This window comes from Bacillus rossius, chromosome 2 (genome assembly GCF_032445375.1).
Source record: "Bacillus rossius redtenbacheri isolate Brsri chromosome 2, Brsri_v3, whole genome shotgun sequence".
NCBI classification, from domain to species: Eukaryota; Metazoa; Arthropoda; class Insecta; order Phasmatodea; family Bacillidae; genus Bacillus; species Bacillus rossius.
The window spans coordinates 85,393,856-85,415,073 of NC_086331.1; the positions used below are offsets into that span (position 1 = coordinate 85,393,856).

General features: G+C 39.0%; 1 protein-coding gene across 1 annotated transcript in view; it reads right to left on the minus strand.

Moving 5' to 3' along the window:
• LOC134528915 (uncharacterized) overlaps positions 1–20,665 on the minus strand; it is a 164,820-nt gene extending 144,155 nt beyond the window's left edge. Inside the window, exon 1 of the mRNA XM_063362582.1 lies at positions 20,255–20,665. Within this exon, the coding sequence (XP_063218652.1) occupies positions 20,255–20,665 (411 nt within the window). The remainder of the gene's footprint in view (positions 1–20,254) is intronic.
• Positions 20,666–21,218: the final 553 nt, after the last annotated feature.

Here is a 21,218-nt window from a genome sequence, read left to right on the forward strand (position 1 = left end):
GACGCGTTAACTATATATGCATGTAACCTTCTTGTATACTAAATAAAATTTCGTTTTAATAGGTGCAATAATTCTATCATAAAATAATTAAAATATAAATCTCTGTATAATGTAGAAGTGCAGTTTTTATGAAATCGCCTCTTACACGTTACTAACATATTGTAGAGAGATGGGGTGAAGCCCTTATAGAGACAAAGCACCATGGATATTTGTTAAGGCTAAAATATGTCAGAGCTATATCTGGGAAAGCCAAACGATGATCAGCTAATATTACCAATTTTTCACACGTAGCGAGTGCAGACGTCTGCGAAACTATTTCCACCTAAGTTCGTATTCTACGAATCAAAATGGAAGTTAAACTACATATAGTAGAAAGAATACTGCATCGTTTGATACCTAACATATGTCTGTGCACTGCCTGGAAACTCTAATCGAAGGTTTGTTGAAAGTCCAATTTCGCGTTGTTTTTGGAATTTTACACGCAGTCGTTTAAAAATAATATGCGCTGAAGAGCGCTGAAGAGTGCTGCTAAGGATTGAGCAGCGTGAACTTCCCTGAACCAGGTACTTACTACCTGCTCGTAGTGGGGACTGGCGAGATCATGGTGTAAGGGAGGTGAAACCGTCCGGCCGCCCAAACTCGTCCTCCACTGCGCACTACGTCACCTTGGTCGCACCGCCCGGTCTACACGCAGCGCGCTTACGTGAATACGACGCAGAGACAGTTCATTTACAATCGTTTGAATAGTAAGAGTTACCATGAAGCGTAAAAATACTTTGCTATGAGAATTGTATAGCATGCATTTAGAACATTCAGTTTAAAAAAATATATTAGTATCAAAACACGGGTTTATATTAATTTAATAATAAAATTAACGAAGAAATATTTTCCGGCTGTTTCATAACTTCTAAATGTTGACTGGGTCTTGTATTTATCTAGATACTGCAATGGCCATGAATGTCAGCACTGTCGAAAAAAAAAAAAAAATTTGACATGAAACATTACAGAATGGTAATGGGAATTGGAATGAATATACTTCCGAAAATATTTATTATGAATATTAATAAAAAAAATAAACATCCAGGATGCAGGCGACAAAGAATAATACAAATATTACAAAAAAAAGAACATCTGACACAAAACAAAGTTTCTATAAATACTTATTTGTAATTTACATAAACATAAGCGCTTTGATGTATTTACTAATTTTAATTTTATTTTGTTTCAAACAATAAACAAAAGGATAAATAATGATAGAAAATATATTTAAAAAATATTATTAAAACCAAATAGCTCTACTATATTCAGCAAAAAACAGCTTTCAGGCATTACGCTGAGAATGTACTGAGCGATGGTCCCTGCAAACTTTATTTTTAAGTATTTAAAACGTCAGTTTTTTTTAACGCGTTAAATGCTATTTAAGGCGTAAAACACAAACAAAATTGTACCATTATCTAAATACTTGAATGGAAAAAATTGGCAAAGTCAAAAGTATATAACAATGAATTCATTTACGTTAATTTTCATTATTGTGTGTAAACTAACAACATAATACAACACAACACAAGCAGATTGCAATGCTGAAATCTTAAAAATAGCTTTTGGTAACTAACATATTATGAAAATCAGTATCATCACATGTAACTATAAAAGTAATTCACTTTCACATACCGCATTTTGAGCGGTATTTTGCATTAACATTATTAAGTTAAATACATATCGTAATGAAATAAAAATTCATTTATTCCAAAGCCTATACGAATTCATTTAAAACAAACATATTAGGCCTCAAATTACAAAATCGGTTGCATGTAAGCCTGTTTCTTTTTTGTATATTTTATAATTCTTATCTCACGGTTTTGCGTGTATACTTAAATATATTTAAACGTAATGATATAATACGTCCTCCCCTCCTCCCCACTCCATTAAAGAGAACGTCTTGAACAATAGAAAAATGTGCATGTTTCTTTATGATGTATAGGGGGTTCACATTCCTACTTTAATTCGATTTGTTTACATGCATTGATGAAATATTTCCTCCCCTTTATTAATGCTACACAACCTAGTGTTTAGGTTATTTCTATAACAAACAAGATAAAAAAATTAAATTGAAATAACTTTTGTAGTTTTCGCTGATGCCCGAACACACAAACATTAAAAAAAAAACATTGATTTGAGTTTTTATTAATGTATATATACATGTAAATATCATTTCTAATAAATTCATTCAATAAATAACCTTTTTACCGTGAAAGACATTATTATAGATAATAACTCAGTATTTTGTACGACATATATTCCTTGACCTAATATTAACCTACAGTTAATCATACAAAAAAAATAAAATAAAAATACTCGTATTATAAAACAAGTGAAATTTATATTTAAAATCTATTTAAAAACTGACCTCTGCTAACACAGAATTTGTCCTTCCTTTTGCATACGTTCACCCACTTATTGCAAAGTTCTTCATTTTTTTGTAAAAGGAAATATTTTATGCCAGAATCTCGAGTCTTTTTTAAATGATTGTGACATCCGAACACTGCAAAAATTGCCATTTCAACTACATAAAAGCACTCAGGATTATGTAAGCACCAACAATAACAAAGGTTCGCACGAGACGCAGATCAAATGGATGGGAAGCGCCTGGAAGAAGAGCGCTGGCTACAACCAAGGTGACGTAGCAAGGGAGCGCGTAGTGAGGGAAAACCTGCGCACGGTTTCACCTACCCTTCCTTACACCATGGGCGAGACCGCGCTAAGCCGCTTATCTCTCTTCAAGATCAGGAAAGGGGAGTAGTGCATTGTTACCTACCTCTTTCTGAGCACTGAACCATGGAAGTGCAGAGTATATCAGTGCTGTCGTTAAAGTTCCTTGTGCCAGCCGAAAGAAACTTGCATCAACAGCTTCTATGTTCAAAGATGTAACTAGTAATCATATTGAATTCTTTAACATTAATTTTTATTAACGTTACCGTATTTTTCCCTGTTCTCTTACAATTTGGTTTATCTCACATATCTGCCTCCCTACTCTCAGTACGCCTTCTTGACCAGTGACAGTACACCATGTTATCATTAAGGCCCGTTATGTAATGACACAGAAACGTAATCAAACGGAAACGCATCTCGTAAACGCAAGACGACCATTTACGGTACTCCGTCAGCTCGTTCTACAGTGTACGGATTTCACGGAAACATAACAATACTTTCGCCAATAAGCGTAAAAAATACTGACGTCACGCAACATCATTGTAAACAAGCTCAAACGTGAAATTTTAAACATGCATCGGTTTTTATGTTTAGTTTACGTTGAATTGTGCATGATGACTTTTGTTTGATGCATGTAACTAGTCAAACGGCTTATATTTAGAAACGCCTGAATTTCGCGAATAGATTTCGTGACTGGTTGCATTGCACTGCATCTCTTATTCACGTAACTGATTGGGTGCTTGTTACTCTCGCGCGTCTGAGCACTTAAAAAATATATGTCAAATATCGTACCACACGTACGCTAATTTATGAATAATCACTTACTGTAATTTTTACATCTCGGAATGCACAACACATTCGGCTTCGTTTTGATAAAACTTAAACAATTAGCTTGTCTGTATTTCACGGTAAATTTATCAATGTACTGAAATGTCACTTTTGGTTTTAAAGAAATAATTTTTATATATCACACTGTAAAACTAAATATTTCCATTCGTTAAAAGTGTGCCGCAAATATACTTCTGTTTGTTTATTGACATTGGTTTTTTTTTTCACTTGAGCCATCGTCGTTACCCACCCTTTCTTGACCGTTCAAAACTGGTATTCCCGAAAGAGAGGTGTACACCAAACTATACTTTTTTGATATTCCAGACAGAAGAAATGACGTCTTAAATAATAAAGCGGAAACAACTAACAAATACATAAATATCGTATGGGGAAGGTACCTGCGGGTAGGGTATCGTACCCCGAGTGCAGACTTGTTATTGGGTGCCTGTAGGCATCTGCGTGCCCTAAGGGATGAAAGCAATGAAGTCCTGCAATGGCGAAGCGCTTGAATGAGCGGGGCGGTGGAAACGGGAGATCCCCGAGAAACCCCGCCAACCACGAAATCGGAACGATTCCTACATGCGAAATTCCGGGCTTCTGCCCCGCTGGGATCGAACCCAGATCGCTTTGGTGGGTGGCGAGGGGTCTGACCCCTCGACCGCCGCGGACCCTAACATGACTATTCAAAAACAAGAATAAAATGGACATGTACATGGTATACGTAGTGATAAACTAGTGCATTGCTATTAGCTGCATGGAAGAACGCATGCACAAGAGTTCGGCATTGCCCATTTCTCCATCTCTCTTACGCTTGCGGATGCTAATATGTGTACACTTATGTGTGAATGTAGAACGAACTTACAGTGTCTTACGTTTCCCTTTTCGTGATACGTATACGTTTGTGTGTCACGGTCAAACGGGCCTAATCATTACTTGCATAGCCGTTTCATAAATAGTACTTAAAATTAAATGTACAACACCTGTGCCCAGAAAACTGCTCGTAACTAAATAGGCACTTCGTTACCAATGCTAAGCCTTTGCTGCAACTATTTTAGTATACAACGTGTATTTAAGTTAAATTTATTAACATTTCTGAATACGTACTGCTGTATTTTCGTAAAATTAATACCACACACGTGATGTCACGGAATTTGTTATTATGGCATAGTTGTAATGCACGTGTTACTGAAGTCTCCAACATTTAATATAACCATCCTAACTACACTATTAATTTCAACGACAGTTTGTCATTTATTTGGAAAAAAAAATATCATGGTTTTCATCTTAAATAAGTGCATATGACCTGAATACTGGCGAAGTACACAGCTTTCAAATAACACTACAACAATTTCAATTACAAAAAATTAAAAATTAAAACTTTTTTATATATCTGGTTATTTACTAAAAATACGTTAATGGAATTTTAAAGAAAATAGACCCTACTTAATTTTAAAGAAACCGCATCTCTATGAAGATTCGAACCACAAAACACTTTCTCTATATTAATCTATACACTGCTAACTAAACATACCCCAGAACAAATGAACAGTAAGCACCAAAACGAAAATATTTAACAGAATTAGCATAAAATGTACAAAATAGCATAAAAATTACAATATACAATAAGAGCGGATGTGAGTGTCTTATAGTGCCTGGTTGTAATACTACTATAACAACCATGATTTAGTGAATTGTTTGGGACATAAGCCATTTCTGTTTTGAACTGTTAGTCATGTTAAAACCTCCGAAAACCAAATAAATAAATAAAATATTAATAACAGAAAAATAATTTCTAAAGAAAAACAAGACCGAGTCAGATGTATTCGAACACAGTCTGAACCAGCAAGGAAAAATAAAAATAAATATCGACAATACAACGAAAACATCACAGACCAAATATTTAACCTCAAAAAAACTAGACAGCACAAGAATTCCGTGAAAGGAACTTAGTCAAGAAAAATAATGTATTAAACACAGACGAACACAGTGGACATACAGTGAGACAGATTGGATGTAAGCAGTCAGAAAAACTGGACAACGCAGCAAACACATAAACACAACGATGAAAATAAAAAATTCTATGAACAACACAACGACGACAGCACTAACGAACACAAAAGTTTTTCAATGACATCAGGCACAAACAGTCTGTTTGTGCCTGATGGCGGGAACAGATGTCAGTTCCCGAAACTTCGCAACTACTGTCATTGAAAAACTTCTGTGTTTGTTAGTGCTGTCGTCGTTGTGTTTTCCATAGTATTTGTTTTTTTCATCGTTGTGTTTATGTGTTTGCTGTGTTGTCCGGTTTTTCTGTCTGCCTGTTCTTTGGAAATTATATTTCTGTTTTTAATATTTTATTTATTTATTTGATTTTCGGAGTTTTTTACATGACTAATAGTTCAAAACTGCATTGGCGTATGTACAAATTGCTTCACTAAATCAAAATTCCCCATTCCATCAAACATTCAAAGAACGTATAACAACCATGTGTATACAATCGAGGCTATGACTGTGTTCGTACAAATTTTCGCTCTGAATAATATTGTTCCAATCGGACCCAAGTTTAAGACCGTGTATATGGGTGAATATCGTATTGATGTTTAATAAACGTTGCTATCATGCTCGCGTCCGTAATTTTTGTAAAGAAGTTTTTACTTCCACGTAATGAAGCCAGCTTTTGATGGCATAATTACACCCGGGAACAACCGATTTGTTTAAAGCATTATAAATATTTGTCTGAATGCTCGGTTCGCCCACGCTTTGTTAAAATAAGTCCTATAGCATCGATCATACAATTCCGTATTCCTGTAGCTGTCTCGTCAGATGCGCAAAACTGGCATGAGTTTTCAAGAAATGATATAACCACAGAACATTTTTGAAAAGCAGCATAATTATAAATCGGCCCCTTTGCATTATAGTTATTATATTGAGGAAAATACATTTTGTGGGAACAGATTTTTTTTAGTTCGTGACTAAAGAACTTATACTTGCAACATTGCACTTATTCACTGTTACAATAAAATAATTCACCTCCCTTCAATAAGTTGGCAAAATGACATTTAAATACATATGCAGAACTCACAGTCTACTTGACAAATCACTTGCAGCACTAACTGCAAAGGATGCTTTCATAGTTCTGTCTGGCCGTTCATTAATATGATAACGGTAGTGTGCAAATTAAAACAGACCGAGATGTGTGACAGAATTTAAGTCTGCAAAGTACTGTATTGTAAATTAAAACTTTTCAGAAACAAGCATTTAAAAGCATCATGGAGAATTACGTAACGGAAGTTAAAGACAAAAGTTCTTATAATGCTTGCTTGCCAATGTTATTTCAGTTCAAAAAAGCTAGCGTTCCACTAGTTCTTATATTTTTTAATCTTCGTGACATGATAAAGTTATATTATTACAATGCTGTTTACGTAATGTATTGAAGTGACTCATCTTAAAGATTAAAGTAGTGTTAATGTTGTTAATCTTGCTACTCTTTCGCCAGAAATTGTAATCTCCATCATCAGGGAAACAAAGAGTGGGTAGGTATACTGTGCAGGTCAGTGGTGAGGGCATATAGTTGAATACGTAACAATCTAGAGCCACTACGCTGCCAGGAACATGGCAGATTAAATTTTGTCCGTTATCACTCCTCGTTAATATGCCATACTGCACGCGCTAGCAACTGACAATCAAAAATAGTGGACGCGTATACACACTCCTTGCGCCTTACACATCCCAGCTACGTCACAGGACGAGATCGCTCCCCCCTCCCCCCCTTTCCTGTTTTTCTCTTCATAACGGCCCAAACCAACCCCAACCGCTCTAGCCAGACACAGTGGCGGCAACAAATCCTGCTTGATTGACAGCAGCTACCCAGCTACGACAATGCGCTCTATGAGGATATGCTTGAACTTTTGGCGAGGCTTTCCCGTGACCTCCGTGGCTCCTCCTTGATTTTGTCATTTCCTCCTTCCGTCTCCGGCCTGTCTCTCACTCTTAATACAAAATGGCGGTTCTGTCTCGAACAGGTGATGATATTAGTACTTAAAATTTTAAAAATTACAAGTCCGAATATGCATGTTATTTTTATATATAGCTAGCTACCTTATTTAATTCTCAGTCTGGTAAATGTCTCGATGGCCCTGCGGTTAAAGGCGTATGTTTTACAACCTAGAGGTCAGAGCTGCGATGGTTCTAATCACAGCGCTTCCAATGTATTTTGCATAAAAAATTAAATTTAATATGTCGATAAGGAGCATAATAGCTATGTATGTAATGGAACATCGACCTTATGTGATGGCGCTCTCTAGGAACAAACAGCAGAAACAAAGTCGACGGTATGCAAGATGGCGGCCTCCAGCGGAACAGAAATAAATCTATATGGTGGCCATGACAAAAATTTTATCATGAGTGAGTGGGGCGCTCGATTTAAAGATGGTGGATCCAAAATGGTGGATCCAAAATGGCCACCGGGGTCAAGGTCAATGTCAAAATTCAAGGTCAAGGTCAAACGTCCAGGCCACGGCCATCCAAGATGGCCGCCGTGACGTTATCGGAGACGTAGGTTGCAAGTTAGCAGAAACCGCCACAAACCACCGCCTGGCGCCTTTCCCCGAAGGAACCAAACCATACTACTTACTAGAATTTATTTTGCTTAAAACAATTGTCTAAATAAATCTTCAGCTTGTTTTAAAATCAACACTGTTAGCCCCGCTCTTTCCCAGTTTTCCAAATATTGCATAAGATGGCATTACAAAAAACTGTACACCTACGATTATATAACAGATCAGTTTTGCTCCAAGTGAGACTCAACTCGTCGAAAGAGCATCCCAGAACCCAACGTCATTCCAAAAACAGTTGATAGGTTCTGAATTTAAAAAAAAAGTGCCGTATTTATCTTTTTCTATGCATTTTTGTTTTCAAAAGCTTTACTATCCCCACCCGATGACCAAATATTAGATACTGTTACTGCAAATTTTCATAATATAGTATCCCAATTTTGTAACACCATTTTGAAAAACCTTTATATTGATAACAAGCAGTGGTGTCCGTAGGGGATATGAGAGGGGTATTCTCCCCCCGCCCCCCTTACGAAATCCTACAAAAGGAAAGACTCTGAGAACAAACAGCAGGCAAAGAGGTTATATTCCCACTTTTTTTCTGAAATGAAATTCTGGATACGCTCATGATAACAAGTCGAAATAAAATAAAACATGCTATACTTTTGGGGAAAATATTAATTAGCGCGACTGCTGCAGCAAAAAATTTTAATCGAATAAATTTAAATCTTCATACGGTCAAAACTTTAACTTAGCAATATTTTTAAAATATGGCTTGATTAAGAAACGTCTTTGTTTAAAACTGGCTCAGAATAGTCAAGGGCGTTTCAAAAGCAATTTAGTACAATCATCAACGTACCTACTTCAGGTATTTTTGCTACCAAATTAATCTACATAAAAGTCGTGCCTCTAAGCACACTTTGAGTAAGTCACTTATCTTTGTGTTGGCACTGCATTAAAATATTTTGGCAACCAAGTATCCAAACAATTTGCTTGAAAAGGAACAACAACTTTTTTTTTACATTGGGAGAAGCATAAATTATAAAAATTGTAATTATAAGACTGCTGAAACGGGAAAACGAGGCTGGCTTCACAGTTCCCGTGGTCTGACAGTGTGGTGGCAAAGAGACACACTGCGAACTCGCGAAGGGTGTTGTGCGTCGATAAGGCAGCCTGTGGTCCGTGCTCTTGATTCCACAAGATCGAGCAGGAGAAATGAGGATCCGTAGTGAATTGAAGCAGCAAAGCTAAGAGTGGTGAGCTATGGCTGGATGAGAAAATCCCGCGTGGCTAAAGCAGATAAGACCGTGTGTAGCTAAATCTTTTCACTCCACCGCTACTTCATACGTAGAGGTACGGAAAGTACTCGGATTCATTTGGTCGCAAGCTAGAATGCAAACATTCACACTCTCACGCTGAGTTAATGATTGGACCGCAGTTATTTGGACCCGCGCCTCTACGACCGTGAGACAACGGTGCCTAGCTAGGAGAGAAGTAAGCTAATCAGGTTGTGCCGATTCACTACAACAAACACTATCCTCACTAAGAAATCTGATTGCGTAAATGTAAAGCCATGTATTTATCGCGAAAAGATTTCCAGACCAGCTCTGTGTTAACATTTTGTAGCAGTGTCTGTGATTCGTGGTTGGCTCTATTTATTTCAGGTACATGTCAACTGTCAGCACACCAATCATAGACATTAGTGCCGAAGTAAACGCGTCCTGAATGGTCGGGCCAAACTTACTGTCGCCAATAACGAGGGAACAATCGCTCGCACGAGGATACCTTGTTGCAGTGTAATGAGCGTTGATTTTTTTTTTTTGCGAAAAATACATTAACCTATGTAAAAGCAAACGTTGATAGAGCAAACATAATCCTTTGAATTTTAGCATCAATCCAAATGAATTCGCGAAATTTCCGGGACTCCGTTCATACGTTGTCACACAGCCAACTAAATTTTGAAAATAATTAAAAGAACGTGGTCTGTCGAAAATATTACTAACGAAACCAAACCGAATATGATTAAAAAAACAAAAGAGCTTTGGTAATTGCTACAAAAAATGTGTTACACAGCGAAAAATAAGCAATGGACAGCAGAACAGTTGTGACAGGTTTTAATATACGTACCTGTTACCAATGTTCAGTACCAGCAACAGAATTAACTGTAGCCTATACATAACATATTAAACCATTGTTTTTACAGGTTCTGCAAGCTACGGGTACCAACAAGTGTGTGTGGACAAGAACGAGGTAAGGGGCGAACCACTGTTGAACTTAGCTCCAGTGAGGAGTGCGAACTTTTCAACTTGACAGACTTTGAGTGAGTTGCGAATAAACATTGTTAAATGCCAGTGATTGGTGATATGACTATTTTTAAGTAGGGCCTACAATTATTTATTAGTGATCTAAATATTAATTAATAAAACTGTAATAAAACTTAATGGGAAAACTTAAATGGGATATCCCTTATCGAACACAGTTCTCCCCACATTATAAATCGTAACAATATCGTAATTAAAATCAATAAATATTTTAATCAATTTATAAAAAAATATTTGATACAATTAGTCTGTTGAATTTAAATCAGTAACAAAACGGTTTTACCTATTTTTTTATCGTGTTGCAGAAATTTCTAGGTACGATCTAAGATCTAGTTCAGCCGCACATTGTGTAGCCTTAGGGTGGTATTCCAAGACGTTGAGGTAAGGTAGCGAAGAAGCATTGCCTTGTTGGGATAAAACCGCAACCTAACTCTCTATTCCAGGATAGTTTCGCTAACATAAAGTTTATTAGGTAAGAACTGATGAGGCCAGATGCGGGTACGCCATCTGGACGAAATCAACGAAAAACTGAGTTCTGTGCAAGCGCAGAATTTGGGCAAAAGATCGGCAACGGATAGGACACAAAAATCCGTTTTCTAAAAATTACTGGCCGTGTCCTATTGTACACTCGGGAATACGGTTATGGTACAGGTGCAGCATACTTCTTGTGTGTTGGAATACCGGCCTTACTCCCGTCCTGCTGTTGGAGTCCGTCACCCAAGTGGCGCCAGCTTGGGGGAAGCCTACAACTCACGTAGTTTCGGTTCCCTGCAAGAATTTCCGAAGATTTCCGAAGTTTTGCGTTTTGGTACTAACGCCACTTCAGCCGCTAAATCATAAGTTTCCAATGAAAACAAGCATGTTGTGACTGACCTAACCTAACCTAACCTAACCCTTCGATTTTTTTAATTTCAATTTTTGAGAGAAATCCGAAGTTGCACGAACGTGGTAGGGAACCGAAACTACGTGAGTTGTAGGCTTCCCCCAGCTTGGAGGCGGTCTGCGTTGACGAGACGAGATTGGAGCGCTGCCGGAATGAACGGTTTGGTTGCGGGTGGGGGAAGGGAACAGCACCAAGGAAACCCAGCGGTGACAGGCGGGCGTGGGCCTGCCTGGTCGGCCTCGCGCTCTCTGGCCGCCTCGCCGGCGTGGCTTAGGCTGGGTTCACAATTGAAAAAATAACAGTAACAGTAACAGTAGGTCGTGTGCATAGGATATGAACGCCATGTTTCCTAACCTAACGATTCACAATAGCAGAAAGTTGGTCGTGTGCATGGGAGCGAGGTCGTGCGCATAGGAGTGAAATGAATATATTTTATTTCGGTCGTGTACGCATGGCACTACAGCCAATGAGAGATCAGCAGTGTGTTTTTTTTTTGGCGGGACTAGAAATATGTTTATATTTGTTAACCATATTGTGGTAAGAAAATGTCGAGATAATAATAGTATTATCGTTATTTTGAAAGTTAATATGTTTATTTACTAACACAGCTAACAGATGTCGCATAGTTCGCGAAATTTCATTGGCTGAAACTAACAGTAAGAATTCAATTGTGAACCGATTTCGAAGTTCGCACAGGTCATGTGCACAGGTCGTGTGCATGGCTTGCTATGCACACGCTTAATTTTTTTAATTGTGAACCCAGCCTTACAGCCGACGCCACGCTGAAAGTTAAGCTATGTTCGCGATGTTCGCCATGTTCGCGGTGTTCGCTATGTTCACTGCGCCAGGTGGCCAGGCAGGATAGGCTAGTTCGCGATGACGGAGAGACGCATGCCGTGGGATTCGAGTGATGATTCCGACGATGATAATATTGCGTTGGCTCTCACAGTACGTGAACGTAAAAAGAAATGGGTTCATGAATTTAATATAAGAAAAAAAATAATTTGAATTATTTAATTTGATGAAGCAGTTGCTAGTAAGGACGAAACCAAGCATATGTATTATTTCAGGATAAATTCAACTAATTTTGTTAGCAGGCCCTTGCAATCAAATCCAAGGCGTTGTCCTGCATATCCTACCTTCTATATTCTTCCATAAATTTATTCCATGAACATGCATTTTTTCGTAATCTTTCAATTAACCTATCAGTTGGATTGACTATTTAAAGTACAATACTGAACGAAATTAAACTTCATAAATAGCAAACGCAGAAGTACAGCACAATTCCGCGCTAAAAAAGATGTTTTGGTTTATCTGCGCATGCGCGAAGTGAGCTACGTTTTAGAAAAATAGCCGAGAACCAAACACCTGGCGTCGTCGCCAACAAAGAAAACATAGCGAACACCTGAGATGTAGCTGGCTATGTTTTACTTGCGTGTTGAGCATCGCGAATATAGAGAGCATAGCGCCCTGTGTGGCCGTAGCTTTAGACCCTGCCTACCCGGGCACACACACCAGGGGAAGCGCTTCAGAGGAAACAACACTGTCCCCGCTGTGCTGTTTTTTTTTACGAAAAGCATTTAAGGAAACGTCGAGGGTGGACGAGTACTTCTGTTACTGTATTTCGTTTTTAAACCGTATTTTTTATAACAGTGAAAACGGCTAAAACGCTACATTTCAGAGTACTGATTAGGCAAGAAACTCCCAATAGATGCACCCAAGGGCCTTGCATTACGCCTTAATCTTCATTTATCCGCCATCTAAATGTATGGTTACCGCTCAGATCTTAAAGTTGGCCTATGCACGAAGAGAAGACTGCGCTTAGAGGCGTCACCGTGCTAGGAGCACCAGCGCCCCTGCCGAGACGGGCGCCTGAAGGCCAACTCACACGATCACACTTCCCTAAAATCACTTCCGATAGCAAACGAACATACTTCCTCGAATGGCACGTGACGTCATTCAAACGGCGAAACCACGGCCATCTTGTTGTTCAAGGATTTTCGTTCCAGATATTTTCTCAAATGATTTTTTTTTTCAGCCTTGATTTTAAATGACTTCAGTGTTATCGCAGTAACTAAAAGTAGGCCAAAAAAATCTCATTTATTAAAAATATAACAATTTTTTGGCCAAATATACTATAAAACAACCTAAACTTTTTAAATAAAAATTATTCAAAGGTTTTAAAGGGGGTATAATTTGCGGGAAAAAAGTTAGCATTCATTTCACAAAACCTTTTTAGTGAAACGGTTCGAGTACTCGAAGCTAATCCCGTAGAGACCTGCAAAATTCGCGGATTCATTTACCTCTAGGATAGACTCCACAGTCCTTTAAATACTGCGGAAATGACACCTGTTCATTGGCTACTGACGCGTGAGACGTCTTAACTAGGCTGTCCGTAATTCGGCACTTTCTTGGTTTAGTGTTTCCCATTGGCGCACAGTTCCCCGGATAAAATGTGGGCCAATCGCAGAAGCGGTACGAAGGCATAGTTGTTTTGATGCAAGCCTATCGCGAAATTAATCCGCGAACTTTGCATGTCTCTACGTAATGAGACGCTTCTCAGCCGACTGGTCGCACCGCCATCGAGTGCGACCTTGGAAGTGCAGTCGCGCGCCAGCAGACCGAGTGCACGCTGACGCGAGGCGGTGTGGAAGGGCGCCTGGCGCGTGCGAGGCGGCGAGAGAGCCGCACGCTCTAAGGCCGCGCGTAATGCCAAAGGCGAAAGCGCAGCTGGTCGTTGCGCAACGCGCGCAGGTTGGTTTTTGCAGGTCGTTGCAGCGCGACGAGCGACGCCCCTGACGCGTCCAGCCAGGTCGCTGGCCCCCAGCCACACGCCAAAACGATCCGCGCTCGTGCGTCCATTCTGTTGCAAAAGTAAAACTTAGGTTAGAATAGGTGCGTTACATAACCACAATTCTCACAAAAATTCGTTCTTTGGATTACTTTCGGAAAGGATAGATTTCCACTCGTCTAGGTGATTGTGGTTAAAATGAAATTTTGGCTAGGTTAGGTAAGTTTCATAAATTAAGAATATAATCGGTGTTAAAGTATTAAAATTCTTACAAAATAAGGTGTTTTTTTTTTTCTGGAAGTGTAGGTTTTCACTCGTCTAGGTGATCGTAACTGAGATAAAGATTAGGTACGTGTTAAATATTCTACGATGGTAAAAAAAAAAGAATTCTCGCAAAAAATGGACCACAAAATTGAACGTGCAACTGCTAACTTCGCCATTGTTCGGCGACTAATCCGGGTTAAACGAAACTCAGGCTTCCCGTGTCGAGCCGGCGGCGTCCACCCACCCCGCTGGAGCGGCAATGCTTGCGGCTCAGGTTCCTTGGCTTTTGGGCTTCGGCCGCGTCAACAGCTGAGCGCTCACCAGCTTTTCAGCCGGCATTGCAGTCGTGTCATTAGGGCCATGCATACACCTTTAGCGAAAGGATATCCAGACCACCTGTGTGTTGAAACTTTGTAGCATTGTCTGTGTTTCGCGGTTGGCTGGGTTTATTTCAGGCACATGTCTACTGTCAGCACACCAATCATAGCCATCCAGTGCGGAGGCAAACGTTTCATAAATGGCCCGGCAAAATAATGCAATATGGCAGACGGCCGCCAATTACAAGGAAACCGTCGCTAGCGTGGGCGAACGGTACTGCAGTCTATTGAACCATCTTTTTATTCTGCGAAAAATACCTGCCACTACCTACCACCAAGGTAAAAATCTAGTGAGAGTCTTGGCAGTTAGGTGAGTGTTTTCTGATTGGCTGCAGCTGCGGGCCAAACAGAGTGTTCTTTCCTTCTGGTTAGCTTGGTGGTTTGGCCAATCAGAGATGGACTCCAACTCCAACTAATCCCAAAAGCCACGTCCGATCAGTCAAACCACCCAGCCAACCAGTAGGAAAGGAGCCTCTGTTTGCACCACAGCTGCTGCCAATCACGAAACTGTCACCTCTCAGAAGACGGACTCCCAAGACTCCCATTAGAAGACTGCTACCAGATGATGGCGACTGCAGTGTCAACCGAGATTTTGGTGAAATATTCACTCTTGAAGTGGCTCAAATCCACAAGCCAAAGAAACTCAGAAATTGGCCGCGATAGCCTGCGATCCCTTTTGTCTCGGGGGTAGTCACGCGATTTATTGTAATCAATTAAAATGTGTATCGAAGTAATTTATAGTATTTTTGTAATATTTTACCGCTACATTGTCTTTTGGGAAATTATATTGGACAAATATCCATTTCACATGATGGTAGTTTCAACTACGAGAGATTGAATAGTCATGGTCATGATTGAAAAATAAATACTAGTTTGAAAAGGTTTTACGAGGTTTTTTTGCACACTCGGCCCAATTATAATGCATATCCTTTGGTTGATATATTCAGTTCTGCTTTTTGAGCTGACCCCCGTAGGCAATATATTTTTTAAAAAATACATAAATTGTTCTAAATAATAAAACAATTTTATAATACTTCGTGCGTGGTGTACGGATTGTATGCTCGTCCTATAAGAACAAGGGGAGCACACAAAATCGCTGAATTTCATTCTGTTTTATGCGACAAGTGAGATTTGACGATGGCGTCTAACAGATGCAGCAGCCAACGAAGCGTTTAACCATCCCTTTCGTATCTATAGGATAGTGGAATCTAAACTGGTGCTCAAATATACCACGAATTGATATGCCTAAAAAATAATAGATCCTCAATATAAATAGTACCTACTTTTAAGTGAAATTTGCATATAATTGAACACGCAAAAGTTTCCATTCGCTAATTATTAGAGACCAGCAAAATTCGCGTTAATATTTGGAGAGAAGTATGAATGCATACTATAATACGGCTGAACTGCGTTCTCATTGTACCATACGTAGTTTTGACAACCCTCGAATGATAATAGATCAGTATCAGCATTAAAAAAAATTGGTTGTCTGTTAAGTCGGTTTACGGACGATAGTTTAACGTGACATGGTCATAACAAAACATTGATGAAATGATTGCATACTTTTATGAATAAAATTGAATCCTTTTTTATTTTAATAATAAAAGAATAAATACTTGAAATTATACTAGTAATCAGATTTTTAAAATGCTAGAACAATTAACCTTTATTGCCGAAATTGTTGTTGTAATAAGCAATGAAAACCACATTAACTTTTTACTTCACTTTATAAACAGTTGACGAAACAGTTCACGTGTAGATGACTTGTAATTAATTTTAAAAACTGGCGTTTAGCTATAAAGTTTAAATATAATTATGAACAAGTTTTCATATAAATAAACTGTAATCAAATATCTATCATAAATTATATGAATCGCCATAATTTTTTAGTCAATTGTAACATAACCTATTATTACTGCACTCGCCGACAGATGCTACTTTTTTTAATAATAAAAGAATAAATACTTGAAATTATACTAGTGATCAGATTTTTAAAATGCAAGAATAATTAACCTTTATTGCCGAAATTGTTGTTATAATAAGCAATGAAAACCACATTAACTTTTCACTTCACTTTATAAACAGTCGAGTGGAAGAGAGATAGATGCGGCGCAAGCGTACAATGAGCGTAACGGGGCACAGCGTAACGGAACAATGTGCGTAACGGAACCATGTGCGTAACGGGACATTTATTCGTGCATGCAGCCGGCGTTCATCGATTTATTAGACGTTGTCACGTCAAAAATAGAAATGACCTATTTCCGTGCAATCGGCCGGGAAGGTATAATTTGAGAGCAGCCAGTGGACAATTAAGCCAGCCCCACACGACACCCATTTTCTTAGCAGTTTTCATACCTATTTTCTGTTAGCGCGCCTGCATTCGTGTAGGTAACATTTCAACACCTTTTCAAGGCGTCTGGCCCTGGCTATAAAAGTTTTCATACCCGAAGTCTTATCTAAAACCGTAATAGAACGTGTTATATTTATCTGCTCTACCCACAAGCGGAAGTCTTCAAGGTGGCGGACCCAAATGTAGCAATATAAACCCTTATATAGTCTCTTTTACCAACGTGATGGTATGCCAAATGAAACTTTATGATAGTAAACTACCCTGGAATATATTTGGAAAACTAAAATAATTGTAGAAAGAAGTAATTGCAAGTTTTAAAACAAGTAATGAAAATGTATTACAGTAATATCAGTCTCATCATATATGTATATATGTATATGATTATATATTTGTGTATATGTATATATGCATATATGAGTCTCGGTAGCGTATTGGTATAGCGCGAGGTTATGGTATTCGTGGGGTAATTATGAAGTGGTTAAAAACCTCGTCACTGCAACAACTTTCATTTTTTTTTAACTTTTTTAAAGAATAAATTATTTTATTATACATAGTGTGCTTAAGGAAAATATGTATGTATACATTTTGTTTTATTTTATTGTTTTAATATTATTAAATACTAATTCAGATCTTTGGTTTTATTATTTCATACTAGGTAGATTTATTTTTATTTTAAATAAAATTATATGTTTATAAGTAATTTTATAAAATTAATTCTCTTGTTAAAAATTCAACGTTTATTAGGAAACAACGGTCCCTTATATATTAATGAATAAAGTAACACTTCATAGAAACCCACACCTGTTAGCTTAAATGAAAAGTGAGATGGTTTTCCTTCACACAGAAGATAAAATGTCAAAAAAATCATTCACCAGGTTACATAATTTTTAACATAAGCAGCAGCAATTTTCATATTTCTCCAGTATTCTGTTAAAGTGCCAACATGTTCTCTTTCCCCGATATGCTTGCTTTGGTCGGCAACTGCGTTGGCTGTTTTTCTGTTAACAATCTCGGTATCGTGTGTATGGAGTTATTCTTTCTTATCTTCTTCTATACAAACGTTTATGCACATTTTTATACCCATGGATATAATAGAACCTATGTATAGAAGAAAATGGGCATCGTGTGGGGTTGGCGAGTTTATCCTGGTAGCAGAAAATAACGCGAATTCGGCAAGGTTCTAGTAGTTATTGAGTACAGTAAAATTACGCGAATTCGGCAAGGCTCTACTAGTTATTGAGTGCTGGAAAATTTGGCGAATTTAATTATTTACATGTTGAAGTCCACAAACATGTACGTGCCTTGACAAGTATTAACCTAATTCTTTGGCTTCCAACTTGTGACGTCTTAACTAAGCTGCACAATAATTCGATTATTAATTATTTTAGTACTACTCATTGGCTTAAGGTCGTCAAAATAAACTATGGTCGTATTGCTATAAAGTGTCACTCTTAGTTTTCAGTAGGCCTACAGAGCAAATGGCAGCCACTGTTTCCAAACTGATAATACCCAGCTTGATAATATGACAACTCTAATTTTATATCACAGTTAATTGTTATAAGATTTAATGTTATTTACATTCTACAATTTTTTTTCAAAGACAAAATAATAGTGTTTATTAACTGTATCACTACAGTCTTAGTTATTCTGAAAGAATAAAATATATAATTCAGTGCTAAAAAAACTATTATTTCACAGGAGAAACTATTCGTAGCATTCAGTTACTATTATTAACAAAGAATGTGCTCCGCTCAACAGCACCAATTTTTTTAATTTTAAATAATATTTAAAAACATTTTTGACCAAATTGTTGAAAACATTATGGCTTCTCGCAGTTATGTCTCCTTTGAAGTAAAAAAAAAAAAAGTAATACTATACGATGATGCTTTTGATTAAATGGAAAAAGAAAATCTATTTCCAAAACTCTGAAATCCCAATTTTCCTTTTCAAAATACGAGGTTTCAGATACATTTTGTGCAATACTTTTGCGCTCTACGGCGCATATCTGGTAACCGAAACATGGACAGCGCTAATGGCATAACTTGTGCAGTGGAGAAAGAGTAAATGCCCATTAACATGCACACTGAAAATTAAGAATGAGACCCGCTTTATGGACCTGCAAAATTCGAATTATTTCTGGCGTCAGTATAGGTTCTACAAACGTATGTATAATCAAGTCGATGACACGTGTTCATTGGCCTTCTCCCCGGTTCGCGGATTTTTTGTCAGGTGCTTTTAACAAAGTAATTTTATTGTCTTCTAGTTCTTTAGGCGGCGTCAAATAACTCGACACAGGGGTCAGCTAAGCATTCCAATCTTTGCAATCTAGCCTTTCGCCAAAATATATGTTGCATTTTGTGTCTACCTAGTGTAAATACGGCACAAAAATAAAATTATTTTAATATTAGCCTACAGTGAAATTAATTTATTAAAATATATTTATTCCACGTGGCGACAGAAGTTCATTTCCTGGCGAAGGCAAGCTCTAATAGTTCTCGAGAGATAAACGAGGTGGTCGTTTCCACCAGAAGGCGGGTCTTCACATGGTGCTCCCGCTTCCCTCTTCTATTCATTCCGTCGATGCTCCGTTCTCACACCATCGCCTGTCATGTCTCTAATAACCGCAACGTCGACGACACGTTAATTCCTAAATCCTTCTTTCAATACGTCGATCATCGTGGCTTGCATTATTCGCGAAAAAAATTTTCGGGTGTGATTTTTTTGTTAACATATTGTAGCATCGTCTGTGTTTCGTGGTTGGTTAGATTCATTTCAGGCATGAGTCTGCTGTCGGTACATTAATCGCGGCAATTTTGAGTGGAAGAAAATTCGTCCTGACTTGCCTGGCCAAGTAAGGCGATGGCTTCTCTTGCTGACGGCAGCCAATCACAAGGTAGGAACCGTTGGCGCACGCATGCATTATGGGTAGGGGCGTGTATTTTTCGCTAAAAAAAAAGCCAATCGCTTATCACACACTGCAACAAGGTATGCCTGATCTAGGGTCTGTTCCCTTTTGATTGGCTGCAGTTTGCAAAAGGAGCCACTGCCGTGTTTGGCCGGGACATTCAGGGACCACCGGATGGCTATGAAGACCCGAAATGAACGAACCACAGGCAGTGCCACAATGCTTGAACACACAGCTGGGTTGTTGGCGAGTGATACACTCGCGCAGGCCTACCATGTGGTCGTGCAGGCGCAGCCGGTGCCAGGTGAGCCAGGCGCGCGAGAAGCCGCGTCGCGAGTGCAGCTCCAGCTGGCAGGCCAGCAGCGCCGTGACGCACAGCACGCCGCCGGCGAGCGCCGCGAGCCCGCGCCCCGCGCGCCCGGCGCGCCCCTCGCGCCCCTCGCGCCGCGCGAGCCCCAGCAGCCGGCCGGCGGAGCGCAGGCTCGCCACGTCGGCCGCGCGCACGCCGAGCTTGTCGGCGCGCGCCGCGATGTCGCGCAGCCGTCGCGCAGCCTCGTCCATCGCCGACTGGACTCCGCGGCGGTCGCTCTTGGACGGCGCAGTCGCGGAAGTGAGCGGCTTCCTCGCGCTGGCGACCCGGTGCGCAGGCGCGAGATGTCCCCGCGGGCTGGTCGGTCCGGTCATGTAACCAGCATGTGAAACTCTGCATTGCCCTGGCCATTAGTCCACCCCCCTCTGCGGCCATCATCCAGTTAACTGACAGCTAGCAGTGGACAGGCCAGAACTAAGTAAGTGGGGATTCAGCCAATATTAACGGATAGGTGTAAAAAACGATAGGCTCAAAGAAAAAAAAGTTAGATTTTTTTCTAATTTTCCTTATTCAGCATAGTTTCTAGAACTAATCAGCCGTGTAAAATTAACAAATTAATTCAATTCAATGCACACAAAATTCTGATGTACGGTTTAGTTGGTGAAAAAACTGTTCTTAAACTATAAAAATGTTTTCATTTCTCTAATTTTCATATATCTGTATGACTAAATTTTATACAGACATCAAATGAATCCGTGAACATTCCGGGTCTCTATACGTGTCACAGACCTACATGGGTGTATTTATGCGGGAAGGGGCATTGGAGTCAGCGGCTCTTTCTTTTACAAGTCTAAAAAGATAACACAAAAAAATATATACATAAACATTTTCTGGAAAATTTATTAACAGGTGGGATGTTGATTTTCC